Source organism: Cyclopterus lumpus, chromosome 19, assembly GCF_009769545.1.
Source record: "Cyclopterus lumpus isolate fCycLum1 chromosome 19, fCycLum1.pri, whole genome shotgun sequence".
Lineage (NCBI taxonomy): Eukaryota > Metazoa > Chordata > Actinopteri > Perciformes > Cyclopteridae > Cyclopterus > Cyclopterus lumpus.
In genome coordinates, this window is record NC_046984.1 from 4117785 (window position 1) to 4136753 (window position 18969).

The following is an 18969-nucleotide window of genomic DNA, read 5'->3' on the forward strand; positions in this document are numbered from 1 at the left end:
GGTACCGGCAGCAACGTCACTGACTCCGACAGCCTGCCCGGTGGCGGCAAAGGTACCGGCAGCAACGCCACGGCCTCCGACAGCCTGCCCGGTGGCGGCAAAGGTACCGGCAGCAACGCCACGGCCTCAGACAGCCTGCCCGGTGGAGGCAAAGGTACCGGCAGCAACGTCACGGCCTCCGACAGCCTGCCCGGTGGCGGCAAAGGTACCGGCAGCAACGTCACGGCCTCCGACAGCCTGCCCGGTGGCGGCAAAGGTACCGGCATCAACGTAACGGCCTCTGACAGCCTGCCCGGTGGAGGCAAAGGTACCGGCAGCAACGTCACTGTCTCCGACAGCCTGCCCGGTGGCGGCAAAGGTACCGGCAGCAACGCCACGGCCTCCGACAGCCTGCCCGGTGGCGGCAAAGGTACCGGCAGCAACGCCACGGCCTCCGACAGCCTGCCCGGTGGCGGCAAAGGTACCGGCATCAACGTAACGGCCTCCGACAGCCTGCCCGGTGGCGGCAAAGGTACCGGCAGCAACGCCACGGCCTCCGACAGCCTGCCCGGTGGCGGCAAAGGTACCGGCATCAACGTAACGGCCTCTGACAGCCTGCCCGGTGGCGGCAAAGGTACCGGCAGCAACGCCACGGCCTCCGACAGCCTGCCCGGTGGCGGCAAAGGTACCGGCAGCAACGCCACGTCTTCCGACAGCCTGCCCGGTGGCGGCAAAGGTACCGGCAGCAACGTCACGTCTTCCGACAGCCTGCCCGGTGGCGGCAAAGGTACCGGCAGCAACGCCACGGCCTCCGACAGCCTGCCCGGTGGCGGCAAAGGTACCGGCATCAACGTAACGGCCTCTGACAGCCTGCCCGGTGGCGGCAAAGGTACCTTCAGCAACGCCATGGCCTCCGACAGCCTGCCCGGTGGCGGCAAAGGTACCGGCAGCAACGTCACGTCTTCCGACAGCCTGCCCGGTGGCGGCAAAGGTACCGGCAGCAACGTCACGTCTTCCGACAGCCTGCCCGGTGGCGGCAAAGGTACCGGCAGCAACGCCACGGCCTCAGACAGCCTGCCCGGTGGAGGCAAAGGTACCGACAGCAACATCACGGCCTCCGACAGCCTGCCCGGTGGAGGCAAAGGTACCGGCAGCAACGTCACGGCCTCCGACAAATGGTACTAATGGGTGTGATGGACCATACGTTTTTATGTTCCTACTTCTTGGCTTTAAATAAAACATTTTACCGATATTGTTGTTTCCTTATTTCACCTTCGGGAGAGGGAAATGACCACATTTATCCTGGGATTTGCCGCTTCAGAATTTTTATTTTGCACCAAAAGATCCTTTTTAGATGCGCGCTGTAGGCTCCTTGTAGTTTACAGACCTCGTTCGGATTTATTCATGTATTTGTAAATGTATATTTATGTAGAAATGTGCGTCTATCTGCATTGTGTTCATTTTACGTCTGCCCGTGAAACACTTTGCTGCTCATTTTGATATATTATATAAATATTCTTTTAGATTTATCACACAAGATATGTCTTTAGATTAAACATTAGACTAATAGCCAACAATCCAGGGTTAACTAGACAACTACAACACAAATGTGGTGTTGTCAAATCTAAGAGCAATCAGCTCTCTGATATGGCGACTGCCAGGCGTTTTCCATCATGCATTGGTTCATGCAGTTGGTGGAGAGCGACTGTTGCGCCTGGTTCTAAAAACTGCGGCCGCATCATTCTTGTGAGGTTATTGTTGACCACGTGTGCATGACGTCGGGATATGGGTTGTGGTCGAATAGTCAAAAAAGGACCTCCTAATGTCTGTTCCAAACCACTTTTCCTTGACCTCTGTGGAAAACATCATGGGGTCAAGCAAAGATGGGATGGAGAATTCATGAGGAGTTAGGCAAAGACAACCGCAGTGTTTAGAGAATCCAACTCCACTTTCACTAAACTACGTAGTTATGATGTGCCGGCGGGTGGATGTTAGTGACGTTGGTCTGCAGCGTTGAAACTACAATGTTCCAAAGATGGACTAGAAAATGACCATTTCTTCATCTCGTACTCTCTCCCACTCTTTGGAACTGACAACCCTCCCACAACGGATTCTGCACCTGTCCGTCGCAACATCCGCACCCTCTCACCCTCCTCTCTGGCCTCCTCTGTTCTGTCAGCCCTCCCTTCAACCGATTCCTTCGCACTTATGCAGCCTAACTTCGCCACTGACACATTTCTCTCTACGCTGTCGTCCTCTCTTGATTCTCTCTGTCCTCTTACGACTCGAAAGGTCCGCAAGTCCTCTCCGGCTCCGTGGCTGTCCGAACCGGTGCGCGCCGAGAGAGCCACTATGCGAGCAGCGGAAAGGAAATGGCGAAAATCCAAACACGCCAGCGACCTGCTTGCCTATCAATCTCTTCTCTGCGTCCATCTCTGCAGCCAAAAGTTTGTTCTATCAATCCAGAATCGAATCCTCTTTATCTAACCCTAAAAAGCTCTTCTCAATTTTTTCCAACCTCCTTGACCCCCCTGTTCCCCCCCCTCCCTCCACCCTTCTTCCAAGCCACTTTGTTGACTACTTTACAAAAAAGATAGACGACATACGCTCTTCATTTACTAATCCATCTTCCTCAACTACACCTCCAGTAACTTCACCTTCTTCCCCCTTGTTTTCCTCTTTTATCCCCCTGTCTCCCAATTAAGTTCTTACCTTGGTAACCTCTGCCCGCCCAACCACCTGCCCCCTTGACCCCATCCCTTCTCACCTTCTCCAGTCCATTGCTCCGGACCTTCTTCCCTTTCTCACCCATCTTATTAACACCTCCCTCTCAACCGGCTGTTTCCCCAACTCTCTGAAGGAGGCAAAAGTCAACCCTCTCCTGAAGAAACCCACTCTCGACCCATCTGAAGTCAACAACTACAGACCTGTCTCTCTCCTTCCCTTCCTCTCCAAAACTCTAGAGCGAGCTATCTTTAACCAAGTCTCCTCCTTTCTTCACTGTAACAACCTTCTAGACCCCCACCAGTCTGGATTCAAGACAGGCCACTCAACAGAGACTGCCCTCCTTGCTGTCTCTGAGCAGCTTCACACTGCTAGAGCAGCCTCTCTCTCCTCTGTCCTCATCCTTCTAGACCTTTCCGCTGCCTTTGACACAGTGAACCACCAGATCCTCTTGTCCTCCCTCCAGGACCTGGGTATCTCAGGCACCGCGCTCTCACTCTTCTCATCCTACCTCACCGACCGCTCTTACCGGGTAACCTGGAGAGGATCTGTGTCTGAGCCTTGTCCTCTGACTACTGGGGTCCCTCAGGGTTCAGTCCTTGGTCCTCTTCTCTTCTCTCTGTACACCAACTCTCTTGGCTCTGTCATTCGCTCGCATGGCTTCTCCTACCACAGCTATGCTGACGACACCCAACTGATCCTCTCGTTTCCCCAATCTGAAACACGGGTAGCAGCACGAATCTCTGCCTGTCTGACCGACATCTCTCAGTGGATGTCCGCACACCACCTGAAAATTAACCCGGACAAGACTGAACTTCTCCTCCTTCCAGGAAAAGGCTCTCCCACCCACGACCTAACTATTAACTTCAACAACTCAGTGCTGGTTCCGACTCCGACTGCCAGGAACCTCGGAGTGACGCTCGACAGTCAACTCTCCCTGACTGCCAACATTGCTGCAATAACACGCTCCTGTAGGTACATGCTGTACAACATCAGGAGAATACGACCTCTTCTCACTCAGAAGGCGGCACAGGTTCTGGTCCAGGCTCTGGTCATCTCACGGCTGGACTATTGCAACTCCCTCTTGGCAGGTCTACCTGCTAATGCCATTCGACCTCTACAGCTCATCCAGAATGCAGCTGCTCGACTGGTCTTCAACCGACCGAAATTTACCCACACTACTCCGCTCCTCCGCGACCTTCACTGGTTACCGGTGGCCGCCCGCATCCGCTTCAAAACATTGGTACTTGCGTACCGTGCTGCGAACAGATCGGGTCCAGTCTACATCCAGGACATGGTCAAACCGTACACCCCAGCCCGTTCACTTCGCTCGGCTTCTGCCAATCTGCTTGTAGCTCCTTCACTTCGAGCTAAATCACGACTGTTTGCTGTGCTGGCTCCTCATTGGTGGAACGAGCTTCCCATTGACATCAGGACAGCAGAAAGTCTCTACATCTTCCGGCGCAAACTAAAAACACATCTTTTTCGACTATACCTTGAATAGGTAGCACTTAAATGCCGTAGTAGCACTTAAATGTCCCTTACCGATAGCACTTTAGTAGCACTTAAATGGCACTTACGGATAGTACTTTGTAGTTTAACTTTATTGAAGAAATTGTACTTGCTTGATTCTTGTTGTTCTGAGTTTGGACTCACGGTTTTATGCACTTATTGTAAGTCGCTTTGGATAAAAGCGTCAGCTAAATGACATGTAATGTAATGTAATGTAGAAAATAGCGCATCTTTGATACGTTGTCCGTGTTCTTACAGGGTTGTGTCATGCAGACGACAAAATATAATATAGAATATAAAAGTGAAACCAAGGGATTGTCAGTGTACTAAGCTGATATAAGGGCTCTTTGCTCAGTTTCAAACATGCTGAATTAAATACTTTATCCCATTAACAATGTCTCATATCCCTTTGTGTTATGGTTCCTATGGAGATTTGTAGTTTGCCAGCAGGTTGAACAGATTATTGAAAATTCACAACATCAAAACAACGGTTATTTACATGATCTGCGTTTGTCGGTCATGATCGTTTGTTCTCGTGAATGGCTGAATGGTGCGACACTTTAAATGTTGCTGCCGCAAGGAATTGTTACTCACCTGGAAAACATTACAGCCAATTCTATTTGTTATACTGTACCGGCCACCAGGTCCGTATTCAGAATTTCTATCAGAATTTTCAGAGTTTCCATCAAGTTAACTGATAAGGTTATTATTGTAGCAGCGCTCTAGTGGGGCAATATGGTACTATTTGGAGGTCTTTCCACAAAACCCTCTTCTGATCATGACATCCTATTACAGAGACTAGATCAGTCGAATGGCATTTCAGATACCGCACTAAGTTTAAATCCTATTTATCAGATCAATCTAAATTTGTATTTGTAAACGATGAAGCCTCAATGACCACCAACGTTAATCACGGAGTTCCACAAGGTTCTGTGCTTGGACCAATTTTATTTACCTTATATATGCTTCCTTTGGGCAATATTATGAGGAAACCCTCCATAAACTTTCAATGTTTGCAGATGAAACTCAATTATATCTATAGATCAAATCAGAAGAGACCAACCAGCTCGCTAAAATTCAAGCATGTCTTAAAGACATAAAAACACGGATGACCTGCAAGTTATTTTCCTCGCTGAAACCCGAAGCATATCAAGTTTTCTTTCTTACATTTTTATTCACCTGCTTTTCATGAGGATAATTCTATAGTATTTATGCCAGTTTTTCATCATACTGTCCTTGAAAGTATAACATAAAACACAATAACACGGTATGGTAAGCTGTCAGGACAACAACATCTAAGATTGATTATCCGATGCAGTCTGCATTAGAATTACAGATGTCAAAAGTTAACCACCATGTCAACATTTAAGTGTTGAAGTTTGGCTCCAGTCTTGAATGGATGCTATATGTTTTTCAAATCACATCAGAATTAATTGTTTTGGCCAGACTTTGTCTTCTTGTACAAAGTCCTCAGTGTGTGTTGGGTTGGAAGTTGTTTATCTTTTGTAGTTATCCTCCCAAAATACAACCTCGATTGCTACTAGCTGTCTGAAGTGGAGGGATATTGTTGAAATCTTCTTCCATTTTCGCCATTTCATGGAGATTGATACAATTCAAAAACACAACATTCTCAGAGTTTTATGATTGAATAGATTGTGTAACATTTGTCACAGGAAGGAATGAAACTCAACAATCACTGACTCTTCAAAGAGAGAGACAATTAGAGCTGATGAGCAACAGCTGGGACACCTGCTCATTGGGCTTATTAAGCTGCGATGTGGCACAGGCAACATTTTCTGTTGTTGACTGAAGCCATGGCAGCTTTTTGGGCCTTGTCTTTCTGTGCGCTGACTGTCTGGCTAACCAAAGGTATTTATATTCATTCTTTCTGAAGCGTGTATCAAAATACTGGTTGTGTAGTACAGCAAATGTTGGGGAGGGTAATTAGTAATTACTCAATTCCTGAATTTAGGCTCTTGTTTGCCTGATGGTGGCACAAATGAAAGAAGCAATGCCCTGCTGAGGAGACAAAGAGGTAAGAATATTAGTGATGTTTCCTGAGCTTGTTCCGACACTAACCTTCTTTTCTACTATAGAGCTGTCTCCCAATGAGATCTCCATAAAGAAGGATCTTACACGTCTCCAATCGGATGATTCCACGTTGCTGCAAGCTTATAAAGAAGGTGAGCACTTTCTGTTTAATCCTACTGGATTTCAAAAGACTGTTTAAGCGACCTAAAATAAAGTAGTTTTACTAAAACACAACATATGATGAACTCTTACTGGGTCCGATACTGTACATTATGTCTTTGGGGCTAAATTAAGTCTGAAAGCAGTCACATGAGTTTAGCTTGAAGCCTTTGAACAAAGCGTTCAAAGTCTAGAGTTGTACATCTTTCCCTTCAATTTTGATTGTTCATTAATCTAATGTCTTTATTTTAGTGCAACTGGAAACCAATGAAGTGGACGTTGAGGCATTAAGTTTCTACCTGAAAGGCAGCAAAGTTGCCAGCAGCATGGTCACGGCATCTGACAGCCTCCCCGGTGGCAGCAAAGGTACCGGCAGCAACGTCACTGCCTCCGACAGCCTCCCCGGTGGCAGCAAAGGTGCTGGTAGCAATGTGACGACCTCCGACAGCCTTCCCGGTGGCAGCAAAGGTGGCAACGTGACTGCGTCCGACAGCCTCCCCAGTAGCAGCAAAGGTGCTGGTAGCAATGTGACGGCCTCCGACAGCCTGCCCGGTGGCAGCAAAGGTACCGGCAGCAACGTCACTGCCTCCGACAGCCTCCCCGGTGGCAGCAAAGGTGCTGGTAGCAATGTGACGACCGCCGACAGCCTTCCCGGTGGCAGCAACGTGACTGCGTCCGACAGCCTCCCCAGTAGCAGCAAAGGTGCTGGTAGCAATGTGACGGCCTCCGACAGCCTGCCCGGTGGCAGCAAAGGTACCGGCAGCAACGTCACGGCCTCCGACAGCCTGCCCGGTGGCGGCAAAGGTACTGCCAGCAACATCACGGCCTCCGACAGCCTCCCCAGTGGCAGCAAAGGTGCCGGCGGCAACGTCACTGCCTCTGACAGCCTCCCCGGTGGCAGCAAAGGTGCTGGTAGCAATGTGACGACCTCCGACAGCCTTCCCGGTGGCAGCAAAGGTGGCAACGTGACGGCCTCCGACAGCCTGCCCGGTGGCAGCAAAGGTACCGGCAGCAACGTCACGGCCTCCGACAGCCTGCCCGGTGGCGGCAAAGGTACTGCCAGCAACATCACGGCCTCCGACAGCCTCCCCAGTGGCAGCAAAGGTGCCGGCGGCAACGTCACTGCCTCCGACAGCCTCCCCAGTGGCAGCAAAGGTGGCAATGTGACTGCGTCCGACAGCCTCCCCAGTAGCAGCAAAGGTGCTGGTAGCAATGTGACGGCCTCCGACAGCCTGCCCGGTGGCAGCAAAGGTACCGGCAGCAACGTCACGGTCTCCGACAGCCTCCCCAGTAGCAGCAAAGGTGCTGGTAGCAATGTGACGGCCTCCGACAGCCTGCCCGGTGGCAGCAAAGGTACCGGCAGCAACGTAACTGTCTCCGACAGCCTGCCCGGTGGCGGCAAAGGTACCGGGAGCAACGTCACGGTCTCCGACATTCTGCCCGGTGTCGGCAAAGGTACCGGCAGCAACGTCACCGCCTCCGACAGCCTGCCCGGTGTTGGCAAAGGTACCGGCAGCAACGTCACGGCCTCCGACAGCCTCCCCAGTGGCAGCAAAGGTGCCGGCGGCAACGTCACTGCCTCAGACAGCCTCCCCGGTGGCAGCAAAGGTGCCGGCAACAATGTGACGGCCTCCGACATCCTCCCCGGTGGCAGCAAAGGTACCAGCAGCAACATGACGGCCTCCGACAGCCTCCCCGGTGGCAGCAAAGGTACCGGCAGCAACATGACGGCCTCCGACAGCCTCTCCGGTGGCAGCAAAGGTGCCGGCAACAATGTGACGGCCTCCGACAGCCTCCCCGGTGGCAGCAAAGGTACCGGCAGCAACATGACGGCCTCCGACAGCCTCCCCGGTGGCAGCAAAGGTACCGGCAGCAACATGACGGCCTCCGACAGCCTCTCCGGTGGCAGCAAAGGTGCCGGCAGCAACATGACGGCCTCCGACAGCCTCCCCGGTGGCAGCAAAGGTACCGGCAGCAACATCACGGTCTCCGACAGCCTCCCCGGTGGCAGCAAAGCTACCGGCAGCAACATGACGGCCTCCGACAGCCTCCCCGGTGGCAGCAAAGGTACCGGCAGCAACATCACGGTCTCCGACAGCCTCCCCGGTGGCAGCAAAGGTGCCGGCAGCAACATGACGGCCTCCGACAGCCTCTCCGGTGGCAGCAAAGGTGGCAACCTGACGGCGTCCGACAGCCTCCCCGGTAGCAGCAAAGGTGCCGGCAGCAACGTGACTGCCTCCCCAGTGCCAGCGGCAATGTGACGGCCTCCGACAAATGGTACAAATGGGTGTAATTGGACCATGCAAGAATATGTTTTTATTTATGTTCCTACTTCTTGGCTTTAAATAAAACATTTTACCGATATTTTGGTTTCCTTATTTCTTTTTTGGTGGGGGGAAATGACCAAGTGCATCCTGGGATTTGCCTGGTCAGAATTGAGTTTTTTTTGCAGCATAAATAAATCAAAAGATTTACATGCAAGCTCAATAAGTGTGTGTGTCCATATGTACTTATGGAAGTTGTCTGAGGATGGTGCAGTATTTCAAGACTGTTCCCATTGTCAGCAGAGTAGTTTGCAGCATTAATCCATGTATTGACTAGCTTAGCGTACCCATTACTACTTTATTGATTACAGCGAAAATGACTTGGGAAGTAACTGCAGATGGCACTACAGGCATGAGCTCCAAAACTTAAGTGTCTTGGCTTCAATGTTCCGTGGGGTCCAGGTCACGGTCTCAGCTGGACCATTAAATAGTAGGGTATATGTGGGGAACCATTCAAGAGTTCATTTGCATTTTAATGTTTCTGCGTGTACTTTTATCTCTGCTTTAAATACAACTATTTACTGATATTTGATACTTTAGTTTCCTCTTTTCTTGCGGGGTACTGCCATCTACACAGGTAGTTAAAGAGACAGCCTGTCTCCACCAATTCTAGTGAATGGTCACCGAAATGGCTCTTTGAGACAAGGGGGTCTCAGACAGTACTGTCCAGCCTGGTTCCAAGGTACAAGCGGATGGAAGATGACAATGAAATGAAAGAATGTACCAATATGCAATGCATTTAATATTTAAAAAAAACCTTAATTCAGTGCGATTCACACTTCCCATGATTATCATTGTCTTTGATCAGAACTTCTGAATAACTGAAGCTCCAATTATACTATGACTTTTTCATGAATTATTTTGACATTTTAGGCTCTTGTTTGCCTGATTATGGCACAAATGAAAGAAGCAATGCCCTGCTGAGGAGACAAAGAGGTAAGAATATTAGTGATATTTCCTGAGCTTGTTCCGACACTAACCTTCTTTTCTACTATAGAGCTGTCTCCCAATGAGATCTCCATAAAGAAGGATCTTACACGTCTCCAATCGGATGAATCCAGGTTGCTGCAAGCTTATAAAGAAGGTGAGCACTTTCTGTTTAATCCTACTGGATTTCAAAAGACTGTTTAAGCGACCTAAAATAAAGTAGTTTTACTAAAACACAACATATGATGAACTCTTACTGGGTCCGATACTGTACATTATGTCTTTGGGGCTAAATTAAGTCTGAAAGCAGTCACATGAGTTTTAGCTTGAAGCCTTTTAACAAAGCGTTCAAAGTCTAGAGTTGTACATCTTTCTCTTCAATTTTGATTGTTCATTAATCTAAAGTCTTTATTTTAGTGCAACTGGAAACCAATGAAGTGGACGTTGAGGCATTAAGTTTCTACCTGAAAGGCAGCAAAGTTGTCACGGCAAAAGTCCCTGATTGGCCCAAAGGAGTTCAAGACCAGTTAGAAATGACTCTGTCCTACATGTGGGAATGAGCAGCCAGACATCCAGCGAGTCACGGCCTCCTACAGCCTCCACAGTGCCGGCTCACTGCTGGTCCAATAAATGGTTGGAATTGGTGATTGACCATGAAAGTGTTACATTTTAGTTTGTGTTCCTACATCTTGGCTTTAAATAAACCATTTTACCGATATTTTGGTTTCCTTATGTCTTCTTTGGATGAGAGAAGAGAATGACCAAATGCTGTTTACTCGGTGTTTTAAAATTGTAATGTGACAAAGGTTTAGACTACTACCTCACCAGGGCGAGAAGGCAAAATAAGTCGCATTATCTAAAAAAAAGAAAGAAGTTTAAACCCTATGGCGGTAAAGATTTCAAAATCTACATATATTAATCTTGACACTCCAAGCTCCACTGAAATATACTGTACCACTTTCAAAGATACGATACTGAGCTTAGAAAGGGTTATTCTCATTTCCATCCACACCTTTTATTCTATAAGTGTTGTCCGTCACTCTACTTTCACTAAATGTGAGACTAATGGGACTGAGAAATGACTTCATACTACAGATCAAGCATCATGGGATGTATGCAACAAAAAAAAAATGTTAACTGTTTTTCAAGAAGTTATAAAAACAAAGGTTTTACTGACTGAACCGCAGTGTTTACCCAAAGCGTAAAGTTGGGAGGTCCTTAGTGATTTGCTAAGTGTTCATTGGTTAGTTTCACACAAATATATTGATGGACACACGATTCCACAAATTAGGTTGCAGGGCGGAGCTCGACACACACGTCCAAGGTCTTGGCTCGCTGTGTGAAACACGTACGATCTCGCGAGAGAAAAGACACGGAAGTAGAACGTCTCCAGGTGACGGCAACATCATTACATTACATCAGAATCATATTTCTGTGCAGTTTTACTGCGGAGATATGAACATAACCATCGCGTAAACACCGTAGCTAGGGTTAGGTCTTTATGACAAATACATGTGTGTACACCATCTCCAGAGCGGTTATATTTGCAACTTTCAACAGTCGATATATTGATCAATTTGTTCATGTCAGGATCACTGAGCTGATACTTTTATGATTGATCTGTCTAAGAAGGTGCTGGGTGTTTAAATATCCCCATCACAAGGTTTAATAATTGTGATCCACAATAATTTGTTGTATTCACCCCACCATGAAAAGCATCAGTAACAAGGTAGAATGTAGCAGTAAGGAAACGCCACCCCAAGACAGGAATAAAAGGTCACATTTTATTTCGTAGAAAATATATTCAAATATCTGTATATTAAATGCGAGTGCAAAACATATGTTTCAGCCACCACATAGTTTTTAATCTTTAACATACATAGCGTACAGTATAATACAATGCACAATTGCTCATTATCAATATCATCCATTAGAGAGTGCTGTTTGTTTTAGAATGGTGCCACAAGAAACCACAGCTCAGTCTTTCAGCGCCTTAGATCGACACAGCACCTGCCCACTTTTAAAGTGTACACAATCAATTAAGTCCATATTGAGTGTTTCATAATGCCATTTCCTGTCTGTGCCCATTGTGGTCCGTCACTGAGCTCCATAAATATGGTCACTCGAGAGTGCAGTGTTCACCTGTGAACAGCGTATTGTGTTCACCCGTGAACAGTTAACTTCGAGCCACCTGCAGCATTTCCTCCACAGTCAGCAGTTTTTCTCGGGGTTTCCCAACGGCTTCCCCCCTGCTCAGCTCCACACGGTCAATCTTCTCCCAGTCTGAGAAAGTGACTGGTTTCACTCCTGCAGGCGAGAAAATTAAAAAGAATGTACATTTGGGAACCATCGTGTGGCCAAATCAATAACATGCATTTCACTGAATCAAATGTTATGTCAAACGTCAAATATCGTTTGGTTTCATGCAGGCACGCTGTGAATTAATGTTGACCTATTTTAGACCATTGATGATGTAAACAAACCTCCAGGTCAGACAACAGAAAGTAGGGAAAGTGGACAGTGCAGTACCTCTCTTTTCCAGCAGAGCGGCGACGCTTTGCGAGCCGGGCTTCACAACAGACACGTCCAACGTTCCCAAGTCCATGTCCTCCACCAAGGATCGAGCGGTGTCAAAACTATTGTTCATAGTGGTGGCGATCACCCCGGTGGGGCCTGTTTTCAGCCAGCCACTACAATACAGACCTAGACGGAAAGAGGAACTCACTACAGAGGCTGTCGCTTCCTGCATGGTCTCGCTCTTCGTGGTATTTACCTGCGGCTCGTTGAACGCGGCCCATGTTGTTCAGGACGATGGCTTTGCGGGAGTCAAACGGCAGCGATGGATCGATGGGGAGGCTCTTGTAGCCTATGCTGCTAATGACCAGGCCACAGGTCACATCCTCCACTTCTCCAGTGAGCACTGCCCGGGCTCCCTCCCCTGAGCCCTGGGCATAGAGAGGAAACCACCTTTAACTCAGGCAACAAACTACACAAGGGACTTCTTGATTCATAATAAAAAAATAAAAAAGACAATCCTGGTTTACCTCCAGCCTGTTGACCGCCAGTCGGATCCCAGCTGTCCTGCTGCGTTCAGGGTCGGCCAGGATTTCGACGGGGCTCCGGAAGAATCGGAAGCCCCAGGCGTGGGAGGCCTCGCTCCGCCTCTGCTGCTCCTTCTCTCCCGGGACCTCTAGGGCCGTCTTCAACATCAGCTCCGTCAGCCGCTTCCTGGGCCTCGGCAAATCTGACACAACACAAGAGACCTACGCTTAAAAATGGATTCTGAATCTGTGTGTGTGTGTGTGTATATTGCTGTGGGATCTCTGGTAAAAAGGAACACTAGCATACATATCCATGCATTTGCGGGTGTGCATATATGCATTTTCATGCATGCACGATGGTGTGGCCCTTTTGGAAAACATGGAAAGTGTGCAGCTGTGTCTGAGAAAATGTGATGTGGGGAACACAGAAGAGATGCCTGCAGAAACTAACCAGTCCTCACACATTTCATGTCAGGTTGTGCTGCGGTAACCACGAACCAGCCCGCACCGCTGCTAACGCTACAGCTTGTGCGCAGCCGGACGCAGACCACCGGCTCTCTAATGGCGTCCTTCACTTGCTGCTTATCACAGTCGACACACGGGGGATCAAGGTTCTCACAATAACAGGAGACCGTCACTCCCCTGGTGAGCACGGCGTGCAGCGTTGCACAATTCTCAGCTTCTTACGCCAGAGGAACCACAGAGCACCCATCACCAGCTGTACTTACTGGTTAACGGTTTCTAATCACCTACATGGGCTGCAAACCACAGCACTTCCTCCCTTGTGACATGTTCAGCAGCCCCTGCATTAGTCAAAAGTGTCATCTCTCTTGAGCACACGCTTTCAGAACAAATACTACCTTATGTGTTCTGTACTGCTGGTCTGGTAAAAGGTTTTGACTTCTTGTATCCTGTTGTATTGCATAAGATAAATATGTTACCGCGTGTCAGCGGCAGTGTGCATGCTTTTTTTTAGGGCCTGGTGGTGAGGCAATCTGAAAGGAAGTGCTGTACTCAAAACGAAACGGGGAGGGGTTATCAAAATACAATTTCATTTCTTACCTTTGAGAGCCTCTGCGACGCCTTCAAAATCGGCCCCCACCATCTCAGGTCTGGCGTTCGGCAGGTTCACCATTTCTCTGACCTCCTGTAGACAAGGAGAACATCCACATGGAAAATCATTTGAATGCTGCATTTCTTGAACCTATTGTTCATGTTTTTCACTGAGTGAGAGCTCTGCAGATCAGGCAATTCGGCATCATCAATGTTTATTATCAAATGTCTGCCGGCCACATTCAGCCACGTAAAAAAGCTTCAAGGTTCATAACTGGGATATTTACTGACTTATTCTGTGCCTGAGAACAAAAAAACGTTACCAAAGTAAGACGACGGGAACAGCTGAAGGATTTGTCTTTTTTAAAAAAAAGGTCAACACAATTTTACTCTCTAACAAAGTGTGTCTTCTGACGCACACCTTGACTGTGCAAGCGACCTGCACGGGTCCTCTCCTGCCAACAATCAGCACCCTGCGGACCTGGCTCTCCGCCAGCGCCTCCAGGGCCGGCTGGGTGATATCAGTCATCTGTGGAAAAAACACGAGACAAAAACAAAACTGATTTCTCAGAAGCCGTAAAGTGTGTGTGTATATATATATATATATATATATATATATATATATATATAGTATATAGTTAGTTCTGGCCGGGGGAGCTATTAAGTAGAGCTTTATACATAATATATCATGCTGAGAGGTTGTATTTATGTCACTAAACTCTTACTAAATTCTATGTTCAGCCAATGGAAGGCGCCGTGTTTTCTCACCTTTAGAATGTCGAGGGGCGACAACAGGACTCTCGCCACATCCAAGGCCACGTTGCCTTGTCCCAGAATGACCGCCGTTTCACTGCTCAGGTCTGGTCGCAGCTTTCATGGGAAAGATGAAAGAGAAGCCGAGGCGTCGATGACAAAAAGGAGTGCAGGGAAAACGCTACTTATCTCGCGATCACACTTGCACAGCAGCTTGGAGACGTTCACTCGCCGATCGACGCAGTCCGCGAGGCGTACCTGTCGACAGCTGGGCAGCCCGTTGTACCAGCCCACAAAGTCTTTGGCGGCGTGCACCCCGGCCAAGTCTTCTCCCGGCACCCCCATAGTCCTGTTTCCCTCGGCCCCGTAACTCTACCATCAAATAAATAAGGCACAGGGATGCTTATATGCGCACACACACACACACACACACACACACACACACACACACACACTGATTTGTTCTGTGCCTTTTCCCCCCGCTCTCACCAGTACGACTGCGTGGTAGGCTTGCCGCAGCTCCTCAACGCTCACGTCCGTCCCCACGTCCACGTTGCCGTAGAAACTACAGCGCGACTGTCTGGCTGTCTGTGTGAACGTGTTGATGACGTTCTGGAGGAGAGAAAAAGGTCAAAAATTATTAAAAAGGAAAAGAAGGGTTTTTATTGCTCCTATTAAGCCCCAATAAGACGGCTTTACGGAGACCGTTTAATGAAGAGTACAGGCTCATGTATCTTACTATAATCGGAGGGGGGATTGGGTGAAGATACTTTGTTATGAGGACACCATCAAAAGACTTTATCAGAAACTGTGGGCCATCCAAGGACGACATCGAGACAACTGCACCAAGAAGAACAGGCCACCATAATGTCCATCTCAGTTTGAGTCAGACTTTGTATTAAATGACATCAGTATATAGGGATGTAAGATAGGATATTACTTTAATCATCTCCAGGGGGAAATGTCTTGACGCAGCAGCAAACATGTTTACATATATACACAATACAATTAAATGAAATACAATAATAATGATCCTTCCTTTCCTCTGCTGCCATACTGGTATGTTCCTGTCTGAAGACTTCGTCCTGCTCTTGTGTGTGTTGGCGTCTGTATCAACAGAGACCCCTCAGTCCTCGGCCATAAGTGACGATTGAGAGTTTGAATTACGCCTTGCATCACAGAGATTAGAGTGTTTTGTTGCTCAATTTCACGCCATCGCCTGCAGGACACAATTGCTGCAGGTGTTGTTCCGAGCTGAACTAAGCGCCACCGTATTTGCATCAACAATCACCTTAACCCTCCCTCTGTTAATACTATCAAGTGGTTAGTGTTTTGCACAGGACGTGCCAGGCTAAATGCTTGCCTGGGGTGAAGCTGCCTTTTAAAAGAGTGAAACTGAGCTGTCATTGTTACGAGGACGGAATTACACAAACAGGTTTGTCTGGGGCTCTCTGTCCAATTATTGTAACGGACGAGTCTGGAACCGGGAGTACAGTCAGTTCCTTTCTTTTGTCGGTCACCCAACATCACAGCGTACCAAGAACCCTGCAAGCCGTCAGAACCTGCCTAGGGCCCTGTTCTGCACACACGGCGAAACAGTGTAGGACAACTATGTGTTCTCTCACACGTCCATTTAGGATCACGGACCTTGACTTCAGGGTGATCAGGGGCCACCCCGAACCGGACCAGGCCGAAGGGGACGGGCAGCCGCTCATAGATGTCCACCTCAACATCTTGACGGGCCTGGGAGGACAGAAAGGGAAGAGAGACACGACGTGAAGGGAAATCCTTTTGATTACACTTGTTGGAAATATGCAGTGCTTCTAAAGAGAAGTCTCTTATGAAGACCGTGGCCCTTTGGGAGGAGAGGCAGGATTTCAAGGGGAAGAAGTGTGGCTCTATGATATACATGTATTATTATCCATCAGTTACACTGTAAACAAATTAAGTAGATGCTTTCCTTCATTTGTCTTATATATTTTATTTTAATGAGCTATTCCATGAGCCCAGATTCGCTCTGTTCTTTACCGATTCGAATGTTTTGCGTTACATTTCGTCCTTTACACAGTGGGAAAGTTGATGAAAACAAAAGAATAAAAGAGAAGATCAAAGAAAACAGAACCAACTGCAGCTAACGCTTTAGAATAAATAGCTCTACAGAGCCGAGTACAGCCTGGTGACAGCAGCTTTGGTCTTGGGGGGGAGGGGGGGGGGGGGGGGGGGGGGTGCACACTCATTTCTCTCATGAAATGAGATGGACCTGGTCGGCTGAAATGTTGAAATGTAGTTTCTTTTTTTTTTTCTTTTTTTTTACAAATGAACCCTTTGCGGCTGGAATATCAAAAACGCCTGAATGTACGCTCGTGCTGAAAGGTCCCAAGCTTCACTGGCTTTTAAAAGAAGAATGAATCAATCCTGAATAAATAGCGTTTGAAACATAACAAATAAAGAAGAAGTGCACTGCATTGCCACTGTTACGGACTAAGGAGGGTTTTTGATCTTCAGTCACAAAAACAACAATGACAATTTTAGTAGATAACACTGTGCGATACTTATTTTTTTACCAATAAACTACTAATGTTACTGTATAAAAAAAACATTTGTTTACATTTGTTTCTGCGCCTCTGTTTACACCGTGTACATATTATTAATATATGTGGATGTATTAGGCAATTGTAGGAAACGTTGATATAGACTCCAACATTACCCAAACAGGAAATACCTTGATCAACTGCTGTGCCGTGTAGAAACCTGCTGGACCGCTTCCGACAATGCACACCTTCGGGCTGCAACCTGCGGAACCAGTGAAGTAAACATACAACACGTCCGCTTTAGAACTGAAAGAAGCCACGAGGGCGCTGTGCTGAAAGCAGGCGAACAGCTGTGTTGCACCGACAGAAGCGCTGCTGCTATACTCGCTTTTGCATTGTTGGGGTTTGGCACCTCACCGTCAGGAAGTCGGCTCATCCATCGACTTCTTCCCGAAGTCCACAGCTTCAGCCCGGAAAACAGCATTTTATGGCCGCTCATTGTCTCCCTTCCCGGCTTTCAAACGCGAGAAATAGTGAAAACCCACTGTACTGATATTTGTGTTAATCGGCTTCACATGCTGCCTCTGCTCCGAGCTGTGGGCAGTCAGCGGGGCTGAGAGCAAAAGCCAAGGTGAACAACGTGTATCTTTCCTGGGCTGCGTGTTCCCAATGAGCCACCTGGTACTAATGGTCAGCTACATGTATCTGAGTAGTACTAATAGTTAACTACATGTAGCTAAGTTGTACTAATAGTTAACTACATGTAGCTAAGTTGTACTAATAGTTAACTACATGTACACGTTTCTTTATTTCACAAATACGCATTTTATCACATAGTTGCGGCGTTATAGACTGTTTTCAAGGCTGCACCTTGTGTCACACCCATATCGGTCCGTGGAACAACGGCTCTTCAGCACGGAACGTCTGGTTCCACGTGAACAAATGCACACCGGACACTTTATTACATTCATCGGCTCCTTTCCTCCCCTGGAAGTTCCAGGGGCGTCGTTAGGCCTATTTTAGGGGTGCTTCAGCCCCCCCACAAGGTTCTTCACACCCCCCCCCCCAATAATTTGACATTATTGGCTTTAAAAGTATTTTTTTTTTGTGATGTCATTAAATGAAACTATTGTTTCTCACATGGACACATTATTTATAACTCTAACATGCTACATATATGCGTGCGTTCTGGTTTGTATGTTTTCTCCACCTTCAAATTACAATCCAATACCCTATCATCATCCCCTTTTTCCCCCGTTTTCTTGTCTTGTGTGTGAATTCATTTGCCATGTGATAATCCATCCTTTTTGACACCAGCGTGTGTTTCAGTCTGCTGTTGAAAGAAAGCTGTCACCCTATCAGAGCATCAAGAAGTGAAGTCGGAATGGTACAATACTAAGAAATATAGTGCGAATGACATTTTGAGATGCATTTTCTTTTCTTCCACAATACAAGAGCAGTGGTGTTTAACAAATAATAAAGAAATGTATCAAAAATTGGGAAAATTGTAGATTTAATGTACATATCGATTAAGAGAGAAAACGGTGGGTTACATTCGTTAGAAAGTTCAAAGGAAATTAATAGGAACCACGTACAACAAGCATACTGCAAAAGTCAACAGAACAAAGCCATATTTCAGTTCAACACGGGGCCGGAAAAAAATGCTTGCTCTGCAAGTTTTGCATGCACGAACACACCGTTCAGGATGTGAGTAACTCAATCGCTTATCTGCAAAAAAAACCACAAATTTGTGCTCGAAGAGGAAACGGCAAGCAGCACACACCTTCCCCCGGGCTGAGCACGCCAGACGAGATGATCTCAATCATCTGTTGCTCAACACATCTACTCAACAGTCCAGTTAAAAACTTGTCATCTTTCATCATCACCATCATCACCATCGACTCTCAGCATTGCCGGATGCCTCTGAAATCCGAA

The 18969-nt window shown here is 47.6% G+C and overlaps 1 protein-coding gene across 1 annotated transcript; it reads right to left on the bottom strand.

The window, feature by feature from the left end:
- Window positions 1–11426: 11426 nt before the first annotated feature.
- On the bottom strand, window positions 11427–18018 carry fdxr (ferredoxin reductase). Its single transcript, XM_034559419.1, has 12 exons — window positions 17452–18018; window positions 17226–17296; window positions 16151–16246; window positions 14993–15115; window positions 14762–14875; window positions 14519–14620; window positions 14172–14279; window positions 13760–13844; window positions 12701–12900; window positions 12430–12601; window positions 12186–12359; window positions 11427–11963 (listed from the first exon to the last, which is right to left on the bottom strand). The coding sequence occupies exons 1-12, from the start codon at window positions 17531–17533 to the stop codon at window positions 11833–11835; spliced, it is 1458 nt and encodes a 485-aa protein (XP_034415310.1). The 5' UTR covers window positions 17534–18018; the 3' UTR covers window positions 11427–11832.
- Between the last annotated feature and the right edge of the window lie 951 nt (window positions 18019–18969).